The sequence below is a fragment of the Lethenteron reissneri genome, chromosome 52 (genome assembly GCF_015708825.2).
Source record: "Lethenteron reissneri isolate LAM-NWPU_2019-01 chromosome 52, ASM1570882v1, whole genome shotgun sequence".
Taxonomy (NCBI): Eukaryota; Metazoa; Chordata; class Hyperoartia; order Petromyzontiformes; family Petromyzontidae; genus Lethenteron; species Lethenteron reissneri.
The window spans coordinates 1,990,015-2,008,648 of NC_083830.1; the positions used below are offsets into that span (position 1 = coordinate 1,990,015).

General features: G+C 46.6%; 1 protein-coding gene across 2 annotated transcripts; it reads left to right on the top strand.

The window, feature by feature from the left end:
- The first annotated feature begins 6,104 nt into the window (after positions 1-6,104).
- On the top strand, positions 6,105-15,702 carry CFAP20 (cilia and flagella associated protein 20). 2 transcript variants are annotated; one of them, XM_061573411.1, is made up of 6 exons: positions 6,105-6,364; positions 7,651-7,730; positions 9,237-9,348; positions 10,231-10,419; positions 11,592-11,702; positions 14,053-15,702. In XM_061573411.1, exons 1-6 carry the CDS (start codon positions 6,281-6,283, stop codon positions 14,053-14,055), a joined length of 579 nt encoding a protein of 192 aa, XP_061429395.1. In that variant the 5' UTR covers positions 6,105-6,280; the 3' UTR covers positions 14,056-15,702. The 2 variants fall into 2 exon arrangements, with proteins under 2 accessions (XP_061429395.1, XP_061429396.1); XM_061573412.1 differs by having other exon boundaries at positions 14,056-15,702.
- Positions 15,703-18,634: the final 2,932 nt, after the last annotated feature.

Here is an 18,634-nt window from a genome sequence, read left to right on the forward strand (position 1 = left end):
TGTCGCGGTTGATGTTGTTGGTTATTATTATTAACGTTCATTGTTTGCTAAAAAAAATGGTTCAGAAAGCCTCTGTTGAATAATGATACGAGTGGGCCCTCTAAACACCATAGCTACCAGCTACTGACATTTCCAAAGGACACATTTATTTATTGCAGATATTTATAAAGGGTAGTCCCATTTTTCTAATGTGCAATAGTTCACATTGGACCTGCGGCAAAATACGTATGGTACTTCAAGTAAAATATGTTATTTTTTGTCCACTTAAGAGGCCTGGTATCCATAGACAATAAACAACTGCAACGCCGATGAAAACACGACTAATAGACCCCAGTGCAATAATGACCATTTCGATTACTGCAGCTTAATGTGTTTAATGCGGTGATATTTCTTCGTGCCATATTAAAATCATTCCTTAAAGATTAGCGCGGTCGTGGATATTGGAGGCATTTGTACTACAAAAGTTAACTCGTCCAATCAAACTAACGTGGTCGTGGTTTTTTGTCGTTGTATTTGTGTGTGCTTTATTTTTTTTAATTTGCATGGCTCGAGGGGGAACGTGGCATTGCCAAGGTTACATTTGCACGGAACTGCGCAATCACAGTGCCATCTGGCGCCTGGTTGTAGAAATGCTTCGACAATCGGATTGAAGAAGAACATTGTGGTTCAAATCAAAGACGCTGAGCACAGGGCCCAACTGCCCAAAGCGCCAAGCAAATCAGTAACACACAGTACGGCTCGTTTGCAATGTAATAGACAATCTGGAATGCGTGTCTTGAGCGTAGCAAGGTTCATATTCTTGGGTCTTTCGGTAAAGTCACGTAGGTAAAAAAATTAAGAAAAAGAAAAAAAATACAAATACAAATTTTTCTAGCTGTGATTTTCACACCTGATGATGATTGCTTGTGTTGCAATCGAAACGTCGTGATTTCATGTACTTTTATAAAAAAATTATTTCTATTTTTATTTTTTACCTACGTGACTTTACCGAAAGAACTAAAGAGTAATGGCAGGGTTCTATTAGACGACCCATCGTCCCCGCGGCCTTCTGGGGAGCACGTAATTTCATCAGACATTGATGATGATGATGATTATTATTCAGTCGAGCAAAACGCCGGGCCGCTTTAAACGTACAGAGTGTCTCGTGGACAATGTCAAGAGATCACTGGAACCTTGCCAGCGACAAGGAGCTCGTGCCTCTTTCTTTCTCTCAGTTGTTCTTGTGAGGTCCCTAATGAGCACACCTGGACAGCAGTCACGACGTCTCGACATTGTTCACTCAATAGAATCTCTGGGTGGCTTGAGAGTCGTTCATATCCTTTCAAAGGCATGTGCTGTTTGTTGTTGTTACGTGCTAATGACTTGCGAAATTACTCTTAAGGCAACAAAAAAACCTGTTATTATCTCGGCTTCGTTTCAAAACAGAATGTCTCTTCTGATATAATGGTGAGATGTTTCCATTTATCTATACTCGTTGTCATTCGCCTTAATTTGAGATTAGAGTAGTTACGTTGCTTGGAGAGTGGTGGCACACCGTGCTGTGAAACCCGGCAAATAAAAAATGTAAACACAGAATGAATGAATAAAAAATCGAAAAGTAATTACATGTACTGTCTAAACATTGAAAGTTACTGAAATTCAATCAATCAATATCCACAAAATATTACAAATTTTGGAGAAAACAACTGTTGTTGCGCCTCCATATACAAAAATCTAATATCTAAGAAAAAGTAATCTGAAACCTATCCCAAGAATAATGCAATGGAAAGGGGCATATGAATCACTTGGAATGGTATTTGGAATGACTCGAATTATTCTGGTTAATAAGCCTGCTGCTTCATTTTACAGCCTTTTAGACATTGACTTCCAGGCAAAATAAAATGTTGTGTCTGCAGTTTTAGAGAGTCATTTTTACTTTGCATTTATGCAGAGTGCACTTGTCTGGCTATTACGTGTGCGTTAATTGTATGTTGTGCAGTATCTGTAACAGCTGTTTATGCTCACAGTAAGTCCCACAGTAATTACTTTTACAATTTACAGATTACAAAAATTAATGTGGTTGTGAAATTGTATATGCGTGACTGAAGCTAATTCAAACCACATAGGCGTAAACGGAAAACTAAATAACCCGCGTATGCTTGCAGACTTCAGTACTCTGTATCGTATTGCACGCACGTGCTTTTGTGTTAACACTTGGTGTAATTGGATAGACATTGCTGCACATACTGGTCAGGATAATTATGTGATTGACCTTCATTCGTTGGGTCACATCTCAGTGTTTGTTTTTTTGTTGGATTTGACATTGAATTTAAAGGAATACTGCCGTGGCGCAATGATTAGGGCACTGAACTTTGCAATGCAGGTAATCGGCTCCATCTCCCTGCGTGGTAGTTTAAACCATCGGGCACATTTCCCAGCGGCATACATTGGTGCACCAGAGATAGTTGATCGGCAGGTTCTGTGTGATGGGGTAAAGAGTGGGTACTCCGACCTATTCCAAGACCTCTGGCCATCATGGAAGAGGAGGCTAAACAACCCTCTCCAGAGTTCCCTCCACGGGATAATCTTCCACCAGCAGTGGCGTAAGCGAGCAATTGCAGGGCTGCCCCTTTACCTCCTACTCTACGACTAACGAGTATCTTGATTGTGATCATTTTCAAAACGAATGCATTTACAACTTGCAAATATATATATATAACACTGACAATATTAAAATGATTGCATTTAGACAAGAAAGCAAGCGTCCATGCTTAAGTCATTTGTGGCATTTTGCATCAGTCGTAATCCCTTCCAGCCACAATGTGCCCTGCCTCTAGCCCACTGACATTCCCTCACAGTGCAGATGCCTCTGATTTGCGTCAAGTTCTCTAAAGGGTGCAATCCTCTTTCTGTCTCGCCGTGTCATTCCAGACACGCACGCCTCAGTGACCCTTTGAGAACTTTTCACGCATTGTGTCATGTTGTTTGACATTGCCCATGTTTCCGATCCATGTGTAGTGAGTCCAACCGAGTCGCAGACGTTGTTCCTTTTTAGAGGCAACGCATTTATTTGTAACACCGTAACACAAAGGGATAACTGCCCCTTCACCAGATACAGCCTAGGGTGGTGGCCACCCAGCTAAACTACTCTCTACAGAGGAGTTACTGCTACGAAGGGTCGGACCCTCACTCGGGTCCGCGACCGACCACGTGGTTGCATAAATGTGACGTGGAGCTCCAGCTGGTGGACGTGGAGATCCAGCTGGTGGACGTGGAGCTTCAGCTGGTGGACGTGGAGCTTCAGCTGGTGGACGTGGAGCTCCAGCTGGTGACGTGGAGCTCCAGCTGGTGACGTGGAGCTCCAGCTGGTGGACGTGGAGCTCCAGCTTTGTAGGATGCAGCGACCCCGGTTCTTCTCAGGGACCCGCCTTATATCTCCCCACGGGTCGGGGCCACTCCGCCCTTGGCCCCGCCCGCCTTCTGGAGCCTTCCAGCTCACCCTCGATCCCTCTCGAGAGCTCTCCCCGGACACGTGATCACCCACTAGCCCCCCCCCCCCCCCACCTGGGGGCCTCTGTGTGGACACTCCGGATCACGTGTCTACGGGGTCAACCAGAGCGCCATGGCCCGAGGCAACCCTGCCCCTGGGCTGACACTCACCCGCTCCCCCTTGTGGGAGCCCGCACTGCACGCCATGCGTGGTGCCCGCGCTATCCCAGCGCTCACCAAGGGCCTCGACACTGTGCTGAGCGGCGTCTGTTCTCACAGGGGGCGGGAAGAGGGGAGGGGTTTCAGGGTTGGGGTGGCCACGTGGTTCACTAGAGGCTTGTGCTGATTTAAACACGTTCCTTCGGAGTGGGCAGGTAGGAACTTGGTTGGACAGCGCATTCGTGCACGACAGACAGACAAAGAATCCCTGGTGGGCGTGTGGAACCTGTTGTTCCTACCTGTGTAAGTGTAGTGTATCGTGTCGTTTATAGTGTAGTGAGTAGGTTAAACGTTGAGTTTTATAAGGGCACCACGGGGTGACCAGCCCCTGCCCACCCAGCCCCACCCCTCACACCCCCACCCAGCCCCACCCTCCCCACCCAGCCCCTCCCTCCCCACCCAGCCCCTCCCCACCCAACCCCTCCCTCCCCACCCAGCCCCTCCCCACCCTCCCCACCCAGCCCCTCCCCACCCTCCCCTCTCCACCCAGCCCCACCCTCCCCACCCAGCCTCTCCCTCCCCACCGAGCCCCTCCCTCCCCACCCAGCCCCTCCCTCCTCTCTCCACCCAGCCCCACCCCTCCCACCCCCCACCCTCCCCTCCCCATATGCACGACAGACAGACAAATAATCCCTGGTGGGCAGTGTGGAACCTGTTGTTCCTCTACCTGTAATATAATGCGCAGTACAGCTCAGCACTGATTGAAAACTTTATTCTTTAGGCACATTGGTTTGTTGCTTCATATTATAAATTTAAACTTTGTGAAAGCACTGAAACATGCGCTCTCTCTCTCCCATTTAGAAACATGCATGTAGATTATTAAAATTATTTTGCTGCCATAAATGTCCACGTTATAAGCCATTGTGTTGAGCTATCATTTGTGACCAGGTCGCTTTTGAAAATGAAGTTAATACCTGAGTGAGATTTGTCTGGTAGGATGGTTTAGTTTAATGTGTATGTATTTGGGTGACTTGTTTACCTTTCGTAACTGGACATCTGTGAAAAAAAGAGCTTTATAGCTCATGGGATTCCTGCAGTGTCAATATTCTGATCTCTTTCTAGTTCATTTTGATCAATAGCTGTCCTTGACATAATAAATAAACGCAGAATTGCCTTCGATTTTTTTTGTAAAGTAGCCTTCAAAGAAACGTCATTGTCAGGAGGAAAACAACAACAAACAAACAATTTAAATTACAAATCCACTCAAGCTACTCAATTCAATCCGCCTCATATTCTACCGCACAAATCAAAACTTAAAAAGTCGACCTCGGCTCCTCACCAAAGCGCCAGCAGCTCCTGAATGCGTCGAGCAATCCGCCTTCTCAGAGCAGCCTCGCGTTGCTCAACAATACATTCACGTGTTTGTGTGTGTCTCTGTGTGTGTGTGTCTGTGTGTCGGTGTGTCTCTGTGTGTGTGTCTCTGTGTGTGTGTGTCTGTGTCTCTGTGTGTCTCTGTGTGTGTGTCTCTGTGTCTGTGTCTCTGTGTGTGTGTGTCTCCATCTATGTGTCTCCGTGTTTCTGTGTGTGTCTCTGTGTGTGTTTCTGTGTGTGTCTCTGTGTGTCTCTGTGTGTGTGTCTGTGTGTGTGTCTCTGTGTGTGTGTCTCTGTGTGTGTCTCTGTGTGTGTGTCTCTGTGTGTGTGTTACTCTGTGTGTCTCTCTGTGTGTCTCTGTGTGTGTCTGTGTGTCTCTGTATCTCTCTGTGTCTCCGTTCGATCACAGCACTTGCCTCAAGTCTTTTTGAAGGCTACACAGGGGATCTTTGTCTGTGTTGTGTGAGTGGGGAGCGCCAACACCCAAAGTGACGATTATCTCAACCGGTTCTGGGCCGCCCCTAGGTTGGCTCAGCCTTAAACGAGTAACCCGGTGCGGTGTGTAAAACATCGCCACTTGGGGGGAGACAAAGGCGGCCGGGCGTGGTTGCTGCCCCCCCCAGTACCGACTTTCAAAGGCTCACAGCACTTCCCCCCCAGTCCGTGACAGGCTACACGGGGGACCTTTGTCTTTGTTGCTAGTAGCAACGTCGTCGTCCCCCTCCTCCTACGCGACTTGCAGTGTTGGGGGGGGGGGCTATGGGGGGGGGGGGGGTTTATATCGCGCGCATGTTTACACGCGGCGCGTGTCGCCAGGGCGGTAACCCGGGGCGGCCGCTGCCCCACCACAATCAACAACAACACTGCGCGCGAGACCCCGCCCCCCTCCAGCCCCCGCCCCCGAGTTTGATTCCCCAGCGCGGATGCGCAATGTGGAGGCTCGCCATTGGCTCGCTGCCAACACGGGCACCCCCCCCTCCACACAGCCCCCCCCCCCCCACTCTCCCAAACAGCTCGTCCAATGGAGACGCGCGCCGTGCAACTCCGTTGAGCTCGCTCGGCCAATGAGGAGCGAGGATGCGCTCGAGCCCGCCGATGCGCGCTGGGAAATTGAGCGCGCGAGGGTTGTACAATTCGCTGTCGGGAGTTGTCATATCGGCGGTGCCCCGAGGTCGCTTCTCTGTCGATGGCGGGGGGAGTTCACATCTAGAATTGTACATCCATAAGTTGTTGTTGCTGCTGCTGTTGCTGCTGCTGCTCGAAACCCGAAGACGTCGCAGACATGTTCAAGAACACGTTCCAGAGCGGCTTCCTGTCGATACTCTACAGCATCGGCAGCAAGCCGCTGCAGATCTGGGACAAGAAGGCAAGTGGCACGCGTTGGCCGCCACGCGGCGCCGAGGGACTTGCAGCCAGCTTTACTTAAACGGGTCCAGAGTTTGTGTGGAAGAGTAGGCCAAGTTACCCTCTAAGACAGGGCGGGGGGGGGGGGCTCTGTGGAGCTCCCTCGTGAGCGAGCGGGTGCAGGGCCGCAGTGCCGCTACTTGGGCCCTGTCCTCCAACACATGTCGCACATTGATCGCGTTACGGCGGATAATCGTGAGCGTGACGGACGCAGCGCTGTGTGGCATTCACGACGGAGGAGTCTTCCAGAGCTGAGGACATCGGCTCGTGCGTTCAGGATTTACGCGGTGGTGGTGGTGGTGGAGGTTGTTGTTGAATGGTAACCACTTTTGACGGAGCGGCTTGGGTGAAGCCTTCCTTCATCCATGGTGCCCTCTGCTGCCCACCGATTGCTCTGCAGCAGCCGAATTTAAAACAATATTTTTGTTATTCATAATGCAGGTGTTTTTTTTATTTGGGTTAGATCGCGTAAATATGTAAATGTGTCGTTAAACCCGCCACCACCCGACAGAGCCAATTAGTGAGGTTTGTCACGTAAAGAACGTGCCAATTCGGTACTAGTTGGAGAGCCAAGCCACAACATTTACAATTTGAGTACGAAGTTTTGCCAGTAATTACAACTAGCTTCATCAGGCGATAGCCAGATTTGTGGATACATTCTCTCGCGCGATCTAACCCCCCCAAAATACACCTGTATTAAGGACGATATTGGTCGCGAAAGCCTACGTGCTACAATGTATTTTTAGTTTTACCAGGTAAGCCCCCCCCCCCACTCGCTATCACAAATGATAGCTCAACGAAGTGGCTTGTAATGTGGGAAAACCCGGAGGGCCCGGAGAAAAATCCATGCCACCACGGGGAGAGAGAGAGAACACGCAAACTCCACATATACAGCAGCAGGAGTCGGGGTCGAACCCACGACCTCCTGTATACCAGACGAGGCAGTTAACATCTCATAGCCACCGTGATGATGATGAGAGAGACACACAAACTCCAAATACACAGCAGCAGGCGTCACGGTCGGGATTGAACCCACGAACTCATGTGTACCGAGAGAGGTAGTTAACATCTCCTAGCAACTGTGGCGCTTTAATCGGGCAGGCTCACAACGTGCTTATTTTCTCGAGATTCATCCACCCAAATGTAACGTAGAGAAAAACAAACTTAAAATAAAAGAAATCTGTATATTCAAGATGTTCCATCATATGTGTTGTGTGTGTGTGTTGTGTGTGTTTGTCTTTACTGCAGGTCAGAAACGGGCACATCAAGCGCATCACAGATAATGACATCCAGTCACTGGTGTTAGAAATTGAGGGAACAAATGTCAGGTCAGTGCCTATTCAACGCATACGTTGTCAAACAATACAAGGTGATAATACCAATGATTTAGAAAACGTTGACTATACAGATGGAGATTGTTTCCGCCTCTTTAAGGCCCAAGGCTGGAGGACACATTGGATGCCGGTTTGTGATTACCAGCGAAAGACATCCGTACCCAGTTGTGAAAGGTCGTGGATTGTTCTCTCAACACACCGGTGTGCTGTAGTGGCAGTAATAAATTTTCACTTCTATTATTTACGTGACAACTTTATGAATCGGCTGTGTCAGGTGAACGAGGGTGTATGACACATGGAACTTACACGATCTGACGCAATGATCAATTATACACTGGTCAACAAAAAGAAAAAAATTCTGGCCTGGACTTTTGCAGCTGTTTTAGACTAATTTCAGGGTGCTGATTCCAAATCTGATCTCAGATTTGCTCTATCACATCTCATTTTTATGCTATCAGCATACCCCATTTTCATTGATTTTACCTGAAATTAACTGCCACTTATGATTGCAAGTTGTTGCGAGTCAGTGACTGCTTTAGTGTTACAATATGGTGCTGTATTTTTAGGATAGTGTGTTTATAATATCATTTTATGTAGATATCCACATTAATTTAATATTTTTCTTCTGCAGTTTTTATTGCAAATGTAATATTTGATATCTCAAAAACCTGATGTGATAGACAAAAACTGATGCCAGATTTGGAATCAGCACCCCAAAATTACCTTATCCCAGAAAAAGTGTGTGACCAGTGTTATGAGCCGTAATATTGGTCGCGAAAGCCTACGTGTTAATTTATCAGTTCAAATTTTTTATTAAATTGTTGACTTTCCACGAGTATATACACTATTGGCATTTTCGGGTTTATGTGTTCGGCCATGGACCCTCGCTTGTGCTGCACACCACCAATCCGCACTGACCAGCGTGGTGAAGTATGGTCAAATAAACCCCCATGACCCACGCAGCGTGGGAGGCCGCCTTCCAAAAGTGCATTAAACAGGGCTGTGTGTGTGTACGTTTGCATCGTTATACGAGTCCTAAAGATTGGCAGTTCTGTTGAGTATTTGTATTAAGTGAGACATCATTGCAGATGGAAATCCACATGGTAACCATTCCCTAAACAAATCCTTTCGGCAGAATATAAACATTAATATGCAACTTTGTTCCCATGGTATGTGTTACTATATACGCAAGTCATGAACAAAACTATTTTTTAACACGATACTTGTATAAAATTTTGCAATGTGATCATCACTTTTGATGCAGCTTCATTTTACATAACGGAGTAAACAAAAGTGTAAAAATGACGTAAAAAACTCGAGACAATACACATCAGATACAACAAATGATACACAAGTAAAGATACAAAAATATAACGAAGTAATTGATTTTTGAGTCGTAATTGTGGCACATCGAATTGCTGGGAGGTGCATCACAATACGTGTGCTGCAGCAGTGCATGTAATGCTGCCCATGATTTGGGACTTTGCTTTATCTCCGCAGTACTACATACATCACGTGTCCTGCCGACCCAAAGAAGACACTTGGAATCAAGCTCCCTTTCCTCATCATGATCATCAAAAACCTTAAAAAGTATTTCACCTTTGAAGTCCAGGTACGCACATTTCACAGTCACGTGTGTAATTACGTAATTATAACAACAATAATACACCAACTATTTTACTAAAAGACGTATTTCCGTACAAAAACGTTTGGGGTGGAATGGTAGCTCAGTGGTTAGCACACTGTGCAATAAACCCGGCCATGTGAGTTATTTTCCCGACCACGTTTAATGTCATTCATTGGTGATTGATATCTAAGCAGTTGGTTGTCCCCATTTCACCAACCCACGCTGACCTGTGTGGTGAAGTATGGTCAAACACATCGCCATAACTGGGGAGGCCTTCTTCTTGGTTCTTTTGGTAAAGTCATGTAGAATGGAAACAATAAAAATAATAAAATAAAACATAATCAAATATTTCTCACGACGTTTTGGCCACAACGCAAGCAGCCGTCATCAGGTGAAGATCAGGTCTGTCGGGGAGACAGCGTCTGAATGAAACAGCACCATGCTTGGAGCGTATATTTAAGCTGGGTTGGAAGGGGAGGGGAAGGGCGCCTTGACAAAATAATTTGCATATCAAGAGGAATTTAGCATATTTATGGGCATATTTATGGAAAATGCAGGTATGTGATTAGTACTACTTATGCCTTCATCCTGCATTTAATTAATAAGAAACAATGTTGAACGATGTAATTTTTCGCCACGTAGAAATAAAATAACCTTTTTTAGTTCTTTCAACCTACGTGCCTTGTGGAGCAATGCGTTCTTACAGGGTTTGTTTTAAGTCGGGTGACAAGTAGACAGTTTGCACCTCCGATGAGCACGGTTGGCTACGTATGGTGCGAAAAGAAGTTCAACATGCATACACACACACAGTTGTTGTTAAGAGTCCACGGGTGCCCATCTTCCTTGCATTGGTCTCCTTGCACACAGGTGCTGGACGACAAGAACGTGCGCCGGCGATTCCGAGCCAGCAACTACCAGAGCACGACGCGCGTGAAGCCCTTCATCTGCACCATGCCCATGCGCCTCGACGACGGCTGGAACCAGATCCAGTTCAACCTCTCGGACTTCACCCGCCGAGCGTACGGAACCAACTACATCGAGACTCTGCGCGTGCAGGTGATTGCCCGTCGCGTGCAGGCACATGGCTCATCGTCATTCCAACGCGGAGATGGGAAGAGGCGGCGTTACACTTGCGGAGTCTCTGCGTGCTGTGGCTTGCGTCGCTAACTACTGGTAGTCCCCGACTTACTATGGGGTCGTCGTAACGCATCTCCATCGTATGTCGGGGACTACCAGTACTGGGATTTCTATGCATTTGATGGCCCCCTTTCTTTTTTATTGCGTGGTCTCGCACGGTTTTCGAAAGCCCATTTGGGTCACGTGAAAACGGTGTTGCTGCTCTAACAAGCGCTGGGGCAACGCTTGTGTCTGATTGTGAGCCCTGGGCAGTTGGAGGGACCTCTCAGTTTGCTAGGCCAGTGGCTAGCAGCTAGCGGCTGTGTCTTTGCATAGGATTACCACTTTTTCCACATAGTGGTACTCTTTTCATTTGTTTGTTATTGTCTATATCACTCGATTGAATCTGCACTCTTGTTTTTCTCGTTTGTTAGTGTGTGACATAATGGGCTCTCTCAACCCTTTGTGTTTCTTAAATGACAATTTATAAGCCGGTAAGTTAGCGGCTGGCTCGCCATTCGGTGATTGCAAGTTCAAAACCTCGCCAGCGGTTGCCTCAGGCCTTCATCCCTCCCTGAGATCGATAAGTTGAGTCACGCTGTGTGATGTCATTAGTGGTTCTATGTAATTGCTCCTCCCCGCTGTGGGTTTATGGGATTGCTGCCACTGATTTTAGGGATATGGATGGGGAAAAAGTACCTTCTCATTAACGTTTGAGCAGAAAACCACTTAGACTTTTCATTGTTGTGCATTAGCGCTGCTCTTTGCATTTCGTTTTTTGTCCTTCCCCTACATCTCCGATTATCACGGATGGCTACGTATGGTGCAAAAGAAGTTCACGCATTCATACAGCACACGAGACAGGTTCGCATGCGTTTACAACATGCTGAATGTGAGAAGTCAGTTAAGGAAATTATCCTTGTACCTTTTAATGTTTGAACTTGTTGAATATCAAAACTGATGCTGCCGCTGCTGCCGTTTGACTTCAGAATCTGAATCTTGATTTAGATTGGAGCAATCCCACAAGCTGCGAAGCTCCTTTTACTGCCTTTGGCGTGTGGAGCATGAGTGCTGCGCTGGTTTCCGAAATTTGTGTTTCCGTTGTGTGGCAGATTCACGCCAATTGCCGAATCCGACGGGTCTACTTCTCCGACCGCCTCTACTCGGAGGATGAACTTCCGGCCGAGTTCAAGCTCTACCTCCCCGTGCAGAACAAGAACAAGGCGAGTAGACTGGCACGAGGGGTAAAGGTGGCCAAGGTGCAGCCCTGCGATCGCTCGCTGCCGAGCCCCTCCTGAAAGAAGGGGGGGGGGGGCAGTGTCTTGTGAAGGCCCTCCTAGAGCAGTGGTTAGTCACAAACTGTACATAAATTAGCCGACTGCTTGCATAGTTAATACAAAAGCAAAACCCTAACAATTAATACGTAAATAACGAGAAAACATACATTTGTTTGGCTACTACTGTACCCCCCCCCCCCCCTTTGCCTGACCGCCAACATGGTTCTGAGAAATAAATGTAATGAATAATGAAAATCACTAGTTTAACCTCTTGTCCACTTTGTGAAGTATCCCTAACTAGCTAGTAACTGCAAGCGAACAAAATAAAAATTCCACGGATGCTCTGCATGCGCGATGTCGTTTGCTCACGCTCGCTGTTCACGATTGCTGAGTTTAGAAAGGCCTTTTATATCGTTCTAGATTACCCTATAGATTTCATTGGTATCGTCGTTTTATATTGGCAGATTCATACGTGATTATTTGCCAACGATTCTCGTGCACAATATAATTTCACACGTTTACAAATAACCTCACGTGTACCCCCTGGGACATTGCCACGTGTACCCTCAGGGCTCTGCGTACCCCCGACTGAGAGAACCACTGCTCTAGAGGGTAATTTGGCCTACTCTTTCACGCTGGTCACATGTATTTCAAGAAATTGGAGTACCCCCCCCGCTTTACTCCAATGTTTCAGGTCACACTCATTCCACCACACAAAGTGTTTGCTACAAATTAACCACAATACCTTGCTGATCTAGTCAAGGGGCAAACACCATCCCATCAACGCTGGTCACCCTCACAGCAGCGGCTTTTGGCTAATAATTATTATTAATTGAATAAAGACGGTCACCTCTTCGCGGGCTTTCAGATGCGTTTCTGATGCCTTCTGGAATGCACTTCCCATATTAAGAAGCCACTGGAGCTATGCACTTTTAAATCTAGATTGAAAACTCGTTTCTTTAGAACAGCTTTTTGTGTGTAGTTAATTGTCCTATCCCCCGCACCTTCAGTAAGCATGTTTGGCTACGTACGGTGCGAAAGAAGTTCAACATACACATACAGCCAAGTAACTGGGATGCACCCATTAATGCTGCTACTGCTAAGCATCCACTATATAGTCATTGAGGAAAGACCAAACCCAAACAACACAGCTTTCATCTTGTTGACATTTTACCCTGGGCTGAGTGTAATGAGCCGTCCAACGTAAGATTGTAGATTCATTGAGAAAAAAAACATTTAAAGTAGCAGCAGTGACATCGCTGCAGCATTCCTCCGTTATAGTCCCAAGTATCGCGATAGAGTTCCTGACTGTAGTGAGAACTGGTGGGCGCTTTGTCTTCACCAATGAAGCTTTGTCTTGTTGCACGGCTCGGGACCCTCGGCTTAGTAACACCGTTGCAATATAAAAGCTCTCTATTTTTTGGGTTGCGTCCTGAACAGAAAGAAGCTAGTGTGGAGATGATATTGCCACAGTATTGATTATGCTGGTGGTTTAGAAAAAAATACTATGCACGCATTTATCATAGTTCAAATGCAGTGTATGTTTAACTTTCTGCGGAGCATGTTCGCGGCTCATGAACTCTTGAGGATAAAGCAGGAGCCACGCTGGAGTTACTGAATTTAATTTTTGCTCGAGTAAGGTGGAAGGGACTTTGGCCAGGTTTTCGGTGTGTCTAAGCAAGTACAAAAACATCACCAAGTTACCGCCGATTGCACAGGTCGTACGTATGTTGAACTTCTTTCGCACCGTACATAGCCAACCGTGCTAATCGGAGCTGCGGGGGAAGGACAACAAACTAAGGGTCTCTAAGTCTCTGGGTATCTGCTGTGTGAGTCTATGGGTCTTTGCTGTGTGTGTCTATGGGTCTCCGAGTGAGTCTATGACTCTGTGATGAGTCTATGGGTCTCTGTGTGAAGGTGCGGGGGAATGACAAGAAACTGAACACACACAACAACATAAAGGATACCGCCAATGAACCTGCACGAAATTGATAACCAAGCAGGCGTTCCCATTTGTGGGAGCGCCCTTTTAAGTAACGCGCACCCTCAGGCGTCGGAGTTGCCCTGCTCCAGCGAGCGGCGGGCGGTTTGCTCGCATCCGGCGGTGGAAATCTGTCGCCGCTGTTTGCCGAGGCTGCTGGTTTTTCGCAGCACCCAAGGGCAAAGGACGAACGCGTCACGGGACACGGCGTGACAAGGGCACTTCTTGTTCGCATTTCCACCCCAGCGACTTGCCTAGTGAATTGTTGCATAACGACCTGCTCCCCCCCCCCCACCCCCCTTCTTGTGTTCACAGTAGTAGGCATCTCCCGGAGGCTTTGGAAGACGGCGGTGTGAAGATGCGTGTGCATTCAGGACCTTCTTCCCCCTCGCCCACGGGGATATTCGAATGTATTTATCACGGCTGGTTAGAAACGTTCACTCACCTTGGCTCGCGACGCGAGTGCTCTTCCGTTTTTTTCTACGCTTTTCCGGCATAAACAAGCCCTCTTGCCTCTGCTACAACTGTATCCTCTCCGTACCAGCATACACGGCTCACATTACCCGCGAGCATTCTTACACGTAAGCACGCACGCACGCACGTGTGTGCACATGTACGTAGGTGTGCCGAGTGAATAATTGTGCACGTGCGCACAAGCGTACTTTTGTGCATACCTCCGTAGTTGTGTATTAGCGCGTACATATTTTATCGACGGCAACTTTGCAGCAGAGACCTACTACAGAGAACGCATCGTCCCTGTAAATGTGAAGTTAAGCAGCGCGTCGCGTGCTCTCGGACGCACGTTTGAAGCTTTCGTAATTAGAATTAACAATGGAAGTTTAAAATCACAAACGCACTCCAGCTATGTTGCAGTAATCCCATTTGCATAACACGTACGGAAGTGCCGCCACAGTGACATCACTGGAGTGGTCCTTGGTGGTTTCCAAATATTCTTCTCAGTGTTTCAATCCGGTGTTTGAGAGAGTCTTGAGGCGACACTGCTTGGGGTACTTTGCAATCACAGGAACCGTTTGGATCTTGTTGGTTTGTGTCTTTCAGTAAAATAATGTAATTTGTGTAGATTACAGTGAACCCTTGTTAATTCGACACGTGGGGCTCTGGCCTTGCCGAATTATTCAATATTCCGAATTATGTACAATGGTACTTGCCAGTGCCTCCTGTCCCAATAAAAAAAAAATCCAAATTTGTTTCCCAAACTCTTCACACGCCATACGCATTGACACACACACCCCGCATCAATTGTATCCAAAACTCTGTATTTGTCTCGCAGACTTAGGGATTCATACCTCAGTCCCTTTCCATTATGTCTTGATGTAGGTGTAGACGACATTGCTGAGAGGGTTGGCTTACACAGAGTGCATAAGCAAGGTAAAGTCCAAAGCGACGGCTCTGCACTAACGCTCACCACGCTCGCCACGCTCGCCACGCTCGCCACGCTCGCCACGCTCGCCACGCTCGCCACGCTCGCCACTCTCGCCACGCTCGCCACGCTCGCCGCCACAAGACCAAGTCAATGTTTTGGTCGTTGCTCACATCGTTGCTCCACGTGCATGCTGCAATTGGACATTCGGTGTGGCAATTTGGCTCGTGGCGAATTGCTAATAACACCGTAAATATGCCGAAAGCGCAGCCGTGCTGAATGATCCCCAATTACGAATGATCAAATACCGCAATAACGAGGTTTTACTGTGCATTGCGTAGGTAATGAATGGACTCGTTTCTTCTCGCCAGTGAGATCGGTGTGCTGTGGCGCATTGAATCGTGAAATTAATATACTTATGTTAAAACCTTTCTATGTTTTCCGTCTTGAGAAATTGTCGTTTCGATGTTAGCAGATGTTTTGGTTTGTGTTTTAAAAAATAAATACATCTAAATGGTTGTACATTTGAAGTTGTACACGAAAAAAGAAAAAGTTTCAACTTAAATAAACTTATTTCATATGAACATGCGTTTCGGCTGCATTATTTAAACACAATAAAAACGTAAATTCAGTGACACACAACCCAGTTCTACAACAAATTTCAAATGCATTTCTACGTGTATGGGCATATTTAAATCTTAGTAAATAATGTAAATAAGATTAAGGCAGTTGGCTAATAATGAGTACTTTCACTGCATTTGCATGACAAGAAGATGAATGGCCTAGTTAAAGTGTTGGCATACAAATGTTTTTTTGCTTGTCGGATTGTTTGGTGATGGCGTGCCAGCCAGTGTGTCATTACCAACAATGGGGCAAATTGCCGAGCGGCACCTTGGCGGAGAGATCCTCTCTCCTTCGCCGGTTTACGCAGGAGGTTGTGCGTTCGATTCCGGACCCTGACGATGCCTGTTGTGTATTTGGAGTCTGCTTGTTGTCTCTCGTCCCGTGGCGGCCGCGTGGATTTCTCTCCGGGTTCCTCCGGTCTTGCCCTCCGCCACATTTCTGACGGCAACAGCGGCGCACGTGGCCGTGCCGTCGTGCGCGCTTCGTGACTTGCTGAGCAGCAGCTGCCGCGACAAATCGTCACCAGGGGTGATCGTCACCTCCGCTTTAAACTCTTCAGCAGGGATGATGATGACGATGATTGTGACGATCATGATGATATCAATGATGATGACAATGATTGTGACTGATGATTGTGACGATCATGATGATGACTGATGATTGTGACGATCATGATAACAATGATGATGACAATGATGATTGATGATAACAATGATGATGATTGATGATTGTGACGATCATGATAATGATGACGATTATGACGATCATGACGATAATGATGATGACAATGATGATTGTGATGATCATGACGATAACAATGATGTTGACAATGATGACGACGATGGGCCGCATTCCAGAAAGGGAACGACCCTCGTCAGTGACGTGTCAGTCAAGATGCGGGGTTATTTTTTGACCATACTTCACCCCATACTGTGTCCGTGCAGATTTGTGAAGTCGAGTGAGGGGGGGTGGGTGCTGTACCGGCCAAAATGTCTCTAGCTTCGTGTGGTCGCTCTGGCTCCGGTCATCCACGCAGCAGCGGCTTTTGGCTAACCATCCGATGCGCTTCTGCGGCCATCTGGAACGTTCTTCCTTCCGATATTAGGAAGCCACTGGAGCTATGCACTTTTAAATGATCATCTAGATTGAAAACTAATTTCTTGAGAACTACTTTGTTATGTTTGGCTACGTACGTTGCTAAAGAAGTGGCTGCCTTCCCATTTTCAATTCCAAGTTCGTGTTGTTCAACGAGGTGTGAATTCTTTAGATACCAAGCTATCGGAATAAGTATTGATTACTGGAGGAATCCGACGAGCTATAAAGCTTTTGGCCAGTGGAGACGGATCACCGTCCAGTAGGAGCGGGTCAGATAAGTGACCGGGTTCAAGGCTTTCCCTGTTTCTTCAACAACACAGACACGTGTCCACCGTTTCTGTACGGCATCTTGCGATGCTCGGCCACAATATGAATCCAAAATTGCGCTGCAGAATACCCTCCATACACGGGTGCCAGAACGATATTAAATATATATATACCGTACAAATGAATAAAACTTGAAGCCACGTGACGTTAATTATAATCCACACGCGTATGGAACAGATTGACGTGATTACAACAGTGATGTCAAATTATGTCACGTAAGGGCTGACATTGGTTTAAGAAGGGACGTTTCATCAAGGTAATGATCGCCAACTAACAATTGCTCTACCGCAGTGCACTAATTGCCAAGTCATCTTTGACTGCTAATAAACTAAACAGTTTTACTATGGGGACCTCATTTGCCAGTAAAAATATGATAATTGGTTCTTTACCCTTCTATCTGGCAACAAAACTGACACCTTTTTACAAGGAGTCATGTTTGCATAGACCACAATACCTGCAGTCATAAATACAAACAAAATACATAACTGATAATGTGCACTGCAATCAACTTCAGGGACAGTGCACATTATCAGAGTTATGTATTTTGTTTGTATTTATGACTGCAGGTATTGTGGTCTATGCAAACATGACTCCTTGTAAAAAGGTGTCAGTTTTGTTGCCAGATAGAAGGGTAAAGAACCAATAAACAGTTTTACTCAAGTGTCGTCATAGGGTGTTAGGAATGACGTCTAACCTGGAATGCGCTTGACGTGACGAGCGTGGCCAGGCAGGGGGGCTCGCACCCAGCATGGCACAAGCGCCGTGGCAACGTCACCGCCACTTGGTGGTGAACGGCGATAGTAATGTTACGTCGAGCCCTTCTCAAATCCACTGCTGGATGAATGCCCCCCACGCACGCCTTCTGATCCCTCCCAGTCTGCCCACACGTGGCTGTCTGTGTGGAACGGGCACGCTGCGCCCGTTCAGGCCCCACGTGTTTGAGAGTCAACAAATGTGCACAATGTACGGCAATTATAAAACATTTCGCGCACATTGAGTTTTAATTTAAATTGTCACGCATTACGGCGGGCTGGAACCGAATTGCTTTTAAACTAAATAGTTTTTAACTGCCGCACTCCTGGCATTAAAGCAGTTATTGGGCGTTTGACATTTAACGTCAGTCCAATTTGTTCCCCCTCTTATTTTAAACAAAGGTGACAGCCAACTCGAATTTAAAAAACACACACACCTGTACTACGCAATGAAAACACACACACACCTGTACTACGCAATGAAAACACACACACCTGTACTACGCAATGAAAACACACACACACCTGTACTACGCGGTGAAAACACACACTTTGCACAGTTAAAAGGAGCGGTCAACAAATTAAATAAATTGTTTCTGACATTGATAATTACATTTGTGTTTAAAATCATAATCGCGTTGAGAGCATCCAACGCTAAACTTTGTTTTGCAGATGTAATGTTGGATTTACCGTACTGCTATTTTTAATATTGCAATGT

Coding starts and splice junctions, on each gene's coding strand:
- CFAP20 (XM_061573411.1), top strand. CDS start 6,281: ATGTTCAAGAACACGTTCCAGAGCGGCTTCCTGTCGATACTCTACAGC. Junction 9,349..10,230: donor ATTTCACCTTTGAAGTCCAG/GTACGCACATTT, acceptor CCTTGCACACAG/GTGCTGGACGACAAGAACGT. Junction 10,420..11,591: donor TCGAGACTCTGCGCGTGCAG/GTGATTGCCCGT, acceptor GTTGTGTGGCAG/ATTCACGCCAATTGCCGAAT.